This window comes from Microtus ochrogaster, unplaced genomic scaffold (genome assembly GCF_000317375.1).
Source record: "Microtus ochrogaster isolate Prairie Vole_2 unplaced genomic scaffold, MicOch1.0 UNK4, whole genome shotgun sequence".
NCBI classification, from domain to species: domain Eukaryota; kingdom Metazoa; phylum Chordata; class Mammalia; order Rodentia; family Cricetidae; genus Microtus; species Microtus ochrogaster.
In genome coordinates, this window is record NW_004949102.1 from 6,350,921 (window position 1) to 6,360,426 (window position 9,506).

At 52.6% G+C, this 9,506-nt stretch overlaps 1 protein-coding gene across 1 annotated transcript in view; it reads left to right on the plus strand.

The window, feature by feature from the left end:
• Positions 1-7,411, plus strand: part of Smo (smoothened, frizzled class receptor) — a 24,148-nt gene extending 16,737 nt beyond the window's left edge. The window contains exons 2-12 of the mRNA XM_005365760.2: positions 188-393; positions 1,024-1,233; positions 1,412-1,584; positions 1,863-2,082; positions 2,175-2,298; positions 3,490-3,582; positions 3,969-4,077; positions 4,497-4,682; positions 5,081-5,229; positions 5,689-5,823; positions 5,971-7,411. Coding sequence (XP_005365817.1) covers positions 188-393; positions 1,024-1,233; positions 1,412-1,584; positions 1,863-2,082; positions 2,175-2,298; positions 3,490-3,582; positions 3,969-4,077; positions 4,497-4,682; positions 5,081-5,229; positions 5,689-5,823; positions 5,971-6,404 — 2,039 coding nt within the window. The 3' untranslated portion in view covers positions 6,405-7,411. The remainder of the gene's footprint in view (positions 1-187; positions 394-1,023; positions 1,234-1,411; positions 1,585-1,862; positions 2,083-2,174; positions 2,299-3,489; positions 3,583-3,968; positions 4,078-4,496; positions 4,683-5,080; positions 5,230-5,688; positions 5,824-5,970) is intronic.
• The last annotated feature ends 2,095 nt before the right edge of the window (positions 7,412-9,506 follow it).

Genomic DNA, 9,506 nt, shown 5'->3' on the forward strand with positions numbered 1-9,506 from the left:
GGAGCACCAAGAGTGCTCTCTCCAGGTGTCCCGCAATGCATGGGGCAGGCACCAAGAGTGCTCTCTCCAGGTGTCCTGTTGATAAATGCCAAGGTAAAGGTTTAGGAGCAGGGGCTACAGCTATACCAGTGGGTCAGTGTGGAGGGGGTCTTCGCCCTAGTGTGCCCACACTGTCACCATTTCCCAGGCCTCCGGAATGCCCCCCGCTGTTGGGCAGTGATCCAGCCTCTGCTATGTGCTGTCTACATGCCCAAGTGTGAGAATGACCGAGTGGAGCTGCCCAGCCGCACCCTCTGCCAGGCCACCCGAGGCCCCTGTGCCATCGTGGAGCGGGAGCGAGGGTGGCCTGACTTCCTGCGTTGCACCCCGGACCATTTCCCCGAAGGCTGCCCAGTAAGTGCTCTATGGGGCAAGATAGGGTGGTCTAGCCTGATCTAACCTGGCATAGAGTGACATTGACCTGAATACAGGGTAGCCAGAGATATCTCGCCTAGGAGACCCTGGGTCTGTAGTCACAAAACACATGAACCACACACACAAGCTGTAACCTACTGTCTGGGTCTCTGTGAAGGCTTCTCTGTTGACCCGAAGTAACTAAGTTCAGCATATGGTTCTTGAGTGTTCACCATTACAGAACACCGTCTTCAGGGACTTTTGTTATAAATAGGAGTCAGGGCGTACATACATAAAGCACTGGAAACAGGAAGATAGAAGGGTGTGAGCTAGTGTGGGTTGGAAAAGGGATGTCTGAAGTGAGAACAGAATGATAACGATGATACTGATTATCATTTTCTACATACAAATACTACTGTAGGAACTTCAACCTAATCCTTAGGCCCTATCATGAGGTAGGGGCTACTCTCTCCCATGTGGAAAATGAGATACAGAATAGTCAAATAATTTGTCCAAGGCTGTAGACCCATTGAGCAGCAGGTAGATGTCCAGTTAGCATACCTGCTCTTGCCGGGCTCAACCCTGACTTCCGTCTCCCCTCGGCGTTTCCTTTCTCCACTCCTGTGCCAGAACGAGGTACAGAACATCAAGTTCAACAGCTCAGGCCAGTGCGAAGCCCCGTTGGTGCGGACAGACAACCCCAAGAGCTGGTACGAGGATGTGGAGGGCTGCGGGATCCAGTGCCAGAACCCGCTCTACACCGAGGCCGAACACCAGGACATGCATAGCTACATCGCGTCCTTCGGGGCCGTCACAGGCCTCTGCACACTCTTCACACTGGTGAGCCGTGTTCAAGGGTAAGGGCCTGGGACTTTGGACAACCCGAGGTGCAGGGGCTCTAGAATGGAGTTGCTCGTTAGGGTACCCGTGGAAGATTCTCGGGAGGTCTTGGGTTCAGATCAGGGCATCTGCAGCAGAACAAACCCTCACGTCACTGCACGGCTGCCTCTCCCTTTAGGCCACCTTTGTGGCAGACTGGCGGAACTCCAATCGCTACCCTGCGGTTATTCTCTTCTATGTCAATGCATGTTTCTTCGTGGGCAGCATTGGCTGGCTGGCCCAGTTCATGGATGGTGCCCGTCGGGAGATTGTTTGCCGAGCAGATGGCACCATGAGATTTGGGGAACCCACGTAAGTATTTTGGGGACCCAGAGGCGAGGATGGGAGGAGAAAGACTGTAGTGACCATTCTGGGTAGGATTTAGCACTGGCTTCTTGTGTTCAGTGTTGAGACCATGGCTTTAGTCTCAGCACCGAAACTGTCACTGTCTCTTCGAAGAGATGTGCTCTAGAGCCTCTTCACATCCGGCCCGTGTCCTAAACTCCCGGGAGCCCTCCACGTTTCAGTAGACTAGGACCTGGGCAGGGTGGAGCAACCTGGCAGAAGAGTGACATTCCACATCTTCACAGCTCCAGCGAGACCTTGTCCTGTGTCATCATCTTCGTCATCGTGTACTATGCCTTGATGGCTGGAGTGGTCTGGTTCGTGGTCCTCACCTATGCCTGGCACACTTCCTTCAAAGCCCTGGGTACCACCTACCAGCCTCTCTCAGGCAAGACCTCCTACTTCCACCTGCTCACATGGTCACTCCCCTTTGTCCTCACTGTGGCAATCCTCGCTGTGGCCCAGGTATAGTGAGTGGTGGCAGTGGGGGCGGCTGAAAGGGGCGAGCTTGGAGGAAGGGCAGGAACTAACTTTCCTTCCGAACCATCCTGCTCCAGGTAGATGGAGACTCCGTGAGTGGCATCTGTTTCGTGGGCTACAAGAACTACCGCTACCGTGCTGGCTTCGTGCTGGCCCCCATTGGCTTGGTGCTCATCGTGGGAGGCTACTTCCTCATCCGAGGTGAGTGAGTCAGCCAGAGCCAGCCAGGTAATGTGGAAGTAGGAACGGAGCTTCCAGCTCTTCTGCCTTCCATTGACAGGAGACCTAAGTCCTTGGTTCAGTATGGAAGATGACGCCATAGGCAGGACAGTACCTCTTCTTCCAAAGCCACAGCCAAGTTCTTGGTTATTTTGAGGGGAACTTGGGCTGGGTTCCAAACCTTTTTGTCCCTTGTCAGGGTGTACTTGTGTGATGAACACCCTGGGACTCCTAGCTGATCTACGTGGACCATCTTGGGACCATTGCTTGTGTGTGTTCACACTAACTTGAAATACACTGTCATGTTTGGAGCTCGGTTTCCAAGTCATTTCATCCCTAACATACACAAACAGTTTTCTCAACATGTACAGATTTACTGATTCCTAACTTCCCCGTCTCAATCTGTCACCCCGTGATTTGCCTTGGTTTCTAGCTCGTTTCTCTTGGTTTTCTTTGTCAGTTTGGGTTTCCTCCCACTGAACTGCCAGCCTTCTGTTCAGCCTTCTTCCCTGCCTTTCTGGGGGAGTGTCCAAGCCTCTGCTGTATGCTGCGCGTCTGTGCCATCTCATACGGTAGCCAGTAGCCATGGATGTTGAAATGAGGCCAAACTGGGGTGCTTTTTGAGTGTAAAAACAGTACATTCGAGACTTAACATGAAAAAGAGGGGAAAATACAAATTATATCACTAATACTTTGTCATGTGGAACGTAGAAGCGGTTCTATTTTAGATATATTTGGTTTATAAAATATAGTAAAATTATAGTTTCTTTTTTCACGTGGCTTCTAGAAAACTTGAGGTTTTATGTCCGTCACACAATGTATTTCTGTTGTTGATGGTTTCCATCAGAACAGCTTTCCTCTGGTTTCCTCTCTCTGTCCTTGGCTGTTTTCTAGGCTCTGCCACAGTTACCCCAGCCCATAGCCTACTGCCAACAGCTGTTCTCTCATTTTCTGGTTCCCCAAGGTTTCAGTCAGGCTGGGCATAACTAGTCGTAGGACTCCACTGCCATGGACCCTCCCTCCCCAGCCCTCCCAGGAGAGTGGCTTCTCTCCGGCTAATGCCTGAGCTGTCTTTCTGCTCAGGGGTCATTTCTCCGCAGCTAATGCCTGAGCTGTCTTTCTGCTCAGGGGTCATTTCTCCGCAGCTAATGCCTGAGCTGTCTTTCTGCTCAGGGGTCATGACTCTGTTCTCCATCAAGAGCAAGCACCCTGGGCTTCTGAGTGAGAAGGCTGCCAGCAAGATCAACGAGACCATGCTGCGCCTGGGTGAGTAGTGCCCAGGGGACTTTGGTCAGCTCAATGCTCCTGGGGCCTCCAGGATACAGAAAACCAGGGAGAGTTAAGAAAGTATCCAGGGGACAAAGCCGAGGTGTAGGTGATAGTGGAGGTGGCAAGGTCCTGTAAGAAGTGAAGAATCCAGGTTGGTGCCAAGAATACTTCCACAGGCCCATTTCCTCTCCGTGGCCTCCCATAGTTGCCTCCAGAACCTTCTGGATTTATTTTGGAGGATTCAGTCAAGAGCCGAGCCCAGCATGCAGTCACACGGGACTCTGGACTTGGCTGTCTTCAGTACTCGGTGGGGCAGTCGCTCCCCTCTCTGGTGCTGCTACAGTGTCTGCTCTGGTAACCGATCCTGCCCCTGGATTCCACAGGCATTTTTGGCTTCCTGGCTTTTGGCTTTGTGCTCATCACCTTCAGCTGCCACTTCTATGACTTCTTCAACCAGGCTGAGTGGGAGCGGAGCTTCCGGGACTACGTGCTGTGAGTTTGGTGGTGGGGGTGGCAGAATTGGAGCTCCAGATACACGGCAGCATCGCATTCGCTCATGCTCATCTTGGACTTTCGCCTTCCGGCCTGGGAAGGCGTAACCCAAGTGATGCTGGGCTCCTGTCCCAGAGGTTTGATCTGAGGCTCAGACACCAGCAGTTCATAAAAGCTCCCTAGACGATTCCAAAGAAAGTCACGGGGTGCTAGAGGTTTAGTTCAGTGGTAGAGTCTAGCCTGCTTACAGCCTGGATTCCGTCCTAGCACTGACACACACAGACATATAGACAACACCTCTGGCCAGGGAACACTGGGAGAATCTCCCTGGGGCTCAGCTCTTTTCTAAATGGATTTCCGTTTGGGCGCCTTCTTATTGGATTCAGATAGCCTCAGCTGTTGACTCTCAATCACCACAGGTGCCAGGCCAATGTGACCATTGGGTTGCCTACCAAGAAGCCCATTCCAGACTGTGAGATCAAGAATCGACCCAGCCTCCTGGTGGAGAAGATCAATCTGTTTGCCATGTTTGGCACTGGCATTGCCATGAGCACCTGGGTCTGGACCAAGGCCACACTGCTCATCTGGAGGCGCACCTGGTGCAGGTGGGGTCAGCTGCCCTCTGGTCTTGTCCTTCCTGTCTCACCCTCAGCCCCATGGCCTCAAGTTGAGGCCTTGTCTAATCCAAAACACAGCTGGGGCAGCTGTTTGCCAAAGCACCCCCAGAGCTGTGTGGCCAAATTCTTAGCAGCTCACCAGTGCCCTCTAGTGACCACTCCTGTCCTCACACAGCTTGGGCCTGAGCTGAGTGTGAGAGCCAGTTTTCGCAAGGAGGGCCCACGGGGAGCCTTGCATTCTAGGTGTGCTTGGTTACAGTGAAGGCCTCAGGCTGTCAGGGTCCTCACGACTGCAGGTCCTTAGGCCGAGAATCCCAGGCCTTTCCGTAGGTTTGAAAGAAAGCAGCTGCTCCTCCATGTTCCAGCCCCGCCCTTTCTGTTCTCAGGCTGACTGGGCAGAGCGACGATGAGCCCAAGAGGATCAAGAAGAGCAAGATGATAGCCAAGGCTTTCTCTAAGCGGCGTGAGCTGCTGCAGAACCCGGGCCAGGAGCTCTCCTTCAGCATGCACACTGTCTCCCATGACGGGCCTGTGGGTGAGCCTCAGTCTCTTCTCTTGCTGAGACACTTAACCGCCACAGTACCAGACCTGTCCCACCCAGGACCCGTGGGCTGTCTGGCAAACTGAGGAATAAGGCACTCCGCTCACTTCCAGTCAGCTCCCGTCTCCCCAACATGGGTCCTCCCCCGTTTCTTTCTTCTCCCGGCCTGTTCACTGCTACTGCGGTTCTCTGAGGAGTCGAATCCCCTCCCCCTTCTTGTCTGCCATCTCCAGTGGCTTTTCTGGGCCAGTGTAAGTCAGGGTGCTGGTTCTGGACTTGCGGGCTCAGGTTACGCCTTTTGGGGACCAGAGGCTGCTCCCCTCTGGTTTTGAATGGGCAGCGACCACTGGTTACAGGGTGGACTCTGCCAGCGGCAGGGGGAGGGACTGGCTGAGAAGATGGACGTGTTACAGAAAGGAGGACTCACTGTCCGCTTTCCTTTCGTTTCCAAAGCGGGTTTGGCTTTTGACCTCAATGAACCTTCAGCTGACGTCTCCTCTGCCTGGGCCCAGCATGTCACCAAAATGGTGGCTCGGAGAGGAGCCATACTGCCCCAGGATGTGTCTGTTACCCCTGTGGCAACTCCAGGTATGAAGGCTCTAGCCTCTGCAGGAAGGGGCAGGGGCACAGAGGATCTGAAGGGGTGACAAGGTTTGGGGAACCTAGGGGTTCTGGTGGGGGAAGGGTGGCAAGGACAGAGTTAAAGTCCCACACTATGTTTTTTCCTCCTGACAGTGCCACCAGAGGAACAAGCCAACCTGTGGCTGGTGGAGGCCGAGATCTCCCCAGAGCTAGAGAAGCGCCTGGGCCGGAAGAAGAAGCGGAGGAAGAGGAAGAAGGAGGTGTGCCCACTGGGGCCAGCTCCTGAGCTTCACCACCCCGCCCCTGCCCCTGCGCCCAGTGCAGTTCCTCGGCTGCCTCAGCTGCCCCGGCAGAAGTGCCTGGTGGCTGCAAATGCCTGGGGAACAGGGGAGCCCTGCCGACAGGGAGCCTGGACTCTAGTCTCCAACCCCTTCTGTCCAGAGCCTAGTCCCCATCAAGACCCATTTCTCCCTGGTGCCTCAGCCCCTAGGGTCTGGGCTCAGGGCCGCCTCCAGGGGCTGGGATCCATTCATTCCCGCACTAACCTAATGGAGGCTGAGCTCCTGGATGCAGACTCGGACTTCTGAGCCTGCAGGGCAGGTCCTGGGATGGGAAAGATGCATGCACCCTTTTCTGTGGCTCTTCTTCCTGAGAGCACACCTCTAGGGTCTCATCTGACAGAGCCAGTGGGCCACGTGCCGGCTAGAAGAGTTCTGTGTGTCTGCCTCAAAGCACCGGACTGTGGGAACAAGCTGAATATAGCTATTGATAGGTCTCCTGTCAGGAGTAGGACCCCCCCCCCCCCCCGTCTCTGCCCCAACGACTAGAGTCTGGCTGGCAGTGTCAGTCTCCAGCAGAGCTGTGCTGAGACAGGGGTGACATGACCCAGAGTGGGCTGTGGTGGTCAGTGAGGCAACCAAACCCATGTCTGGCAGATGAGGGCTGGCTGCCCTTTTCTGTGCCAATGAGTGCCCTTTTCTGGCACTCTTAGACCAAAAGTGTTTGTTGTGTCATTTGTCTTTTGTCTAAGTGGGGACAGGACTCTCTTCCTTCTCTTCCAGGTAGTTGTGATGACCACTCCCATAAGGGCTGTAGCTGATCTCAACAGGTGGCCCTACCCCAGACACATCCTCTGTTTTCCTGAACTCTCTTCCACATTCACATCTCCCTTCCACCAGACTAACCTCTTCCTGCTTAGCACCCTAAAACTGCAGTGCGTGTGCACACGTACACACACACATACACACACATACACACACACACACATACACTTTACTACTGAGCTCAGTCTCCTGCTGAGAGATTGGTTCCACTCCAGGCCTCTGAGAGACATGTTCTTTCTTCCGCACGTCCATCCAGTGGGGATGGACTCTCTGACTTAAGGGGCTATGTTGGGAAGTTTCTATAGCTTGAGCTAGGCACAAAAGCTTCTTCTGACTTCTGTCTCTGCTGGGAAGGGGGACGCCCCACTTTTTTACAATGTCTAGTCGTGTTCATAGTACCCACATTCAAGAACCAGACAGCAGGATGTCTTAGAAGCTGCCTGGGTTCCAGGTCAGGGGATCGGTATGAGAAGAAGAAATATAAACAGTAAATAAACATTTTTGTATAAGTTCATGTGTGTTTCTCTGCCCAGCCCCATCTCTAGCCTATGTACCTGGTCCGGATCTTCTATGTGTTCCTAAGGTTTTTTGACCAGTGGAGAGCTTGAACTGATGAGGTTATGATTGAGTCAGATGTTGGGCTGATTCGGCTTATTGTGGGGTGTAGTAATTAGAGCAGCGGGGCTGCGTCCCCAGCACCCCAGCCGCTTGGCTAGCTTATGCCCCGAAATAATTACACGGACACTGTATTCTTTTAATGACTGCTTGGCCCTTTCTATCTAGCCTCTTCTAGGCTAACTCTCGCACCTGGACTAGCCCATCTCTAATAATCTGCTGTAGCCCATAAGGTGGCTTACCAGGGAGATTCTAGCCTACGTCCATCCTGGGTCGGAGCTTCATCGCGTGTGCCTCAGAGAGCAGAGCTCTCGCCTCTGCCCGCAAGAGTGGAGCATTGTGTCTCTCCGAGGCGTCTGCCCCTGAGAGGAGAGCTGTCGAGTCTGACCTCACTTCTTCTTCCTCCCAGCATTCTGCTCTCTTTACTCCTCCCTCCTGTTTTAACCTATCAGGGCAAGCAGCTTCTTTATTTAATTAACCAATGACCTTCCTCCATCAGTGGGGCTGCCCTCTCCAGCTCCTTGGCTCTAAATGGACAAAAGATCCTCTGTGGCCACAGCTGCGTCCTTAAGCAACGAACAAGAGAGTCAAGGACAGACATGCAACAGGCCTTGGAGTGGCCGTGGGAAGTGAGTGTTTCCCTGGTGGTGTACAGATGGGCACAGCTCTTGCCAATCCCAGGTTCCACCTTTGCAGCCGATGGCATGCTCTGCCTTCTAGCAGATGTTAGGTTGGTGCATTTGGGTTCACAGCTTGCTTTCTGGGCAATCAAAGGGAGTCAGAGTCAAGGGAAGCTTAGTTTTGCTTCTTCAACACGTCAGCAGGAGATTGGGAACAGCATTCAAGAGACTACACTTTACAGCAAGAAGGGCTATAGAGGAAAGGCAGTGAGACCCACAGACCCGAGAGTCACTGAGAGCTGAGCTGTGTTTCAGGAGAACCTCCTTCAGCGACGTGTGATGGGGACACCAGGATTTTCATCAGAGCCAGATTTCAGGGAGAAAAGAAAGGACATGTTGATTTTATCCTAGGTAGCTTGTAGACATGTTATATCACTGATACTTAACACCAAATATTAGCTAGACACTCTTCTGAGCCCTCCGCAAGATTCAGCTCACAAAACCTCCCAGCCCTGCTTGGTTCTGTTAGGCCCCTCAAAGCACTGAAGCACAAAAGACTTACCCGGCTATTGCAAACCCTTCAGTTACTGGTACTGCTGGCATTCAGGCAGGGCCTTCTGGTCTCAGTATGACAGGGATCCAACCAGAGGTGCTCTTCTCATGGAAACAGGCTCAGCAAAGCAAGGCAAGGTGACCTGCACACAACCGCACAGCCAGAAAGGCACAGACACTGGCTCGGGATTTCTGATCCTGAAGCCCGCGCTCTCCCAGCTCAGTAGCAGTTCATCCCCAGATTCCCCGTTTTGTGTTTTCCTCAGGCCACTCCATCCTCTGCACTTGAATGTCGTGTTCATTATTGCCATTACAGCTCTGTACAGAAGTATGGCTTAAAAAATCTTTGACAGGGGCTGGAGAGATGGCTCAGAGGTTAAGAGCACTGACTGCTCTTCCAGAGGTCCTGAGTTCAATTCCCAGCAACCACATGGTGGTTCACAGCCATCTATAATGAGATCTGGTGCCCTCTTCTGGCATACAAGCATACATAGAAGGAATGCTGTATATATAATAAATAAATAAATCTTAAAAAAAAAAACCTTTGACAGCATTTAAAACAATACTTATCAGTGTTGTTCGGTATTTTCTGAAATAAGCAATTGCTATGGTTTCATTTCTTATCCACGAACATTTAACTATTAGTTATTAGTTTTTCCTCTCTTTCTTCTTTCCTTAGAAGGGTTGCTTGTGTATAGGATGGAGTATTGAGTTCAATCTGAGTCTTCAAAAAGCTGAGAAACCGCCGGGCAATGGTGGCGCACGCCTTTAATCCCAGCACTCGGGAGGCAGAGGCAGG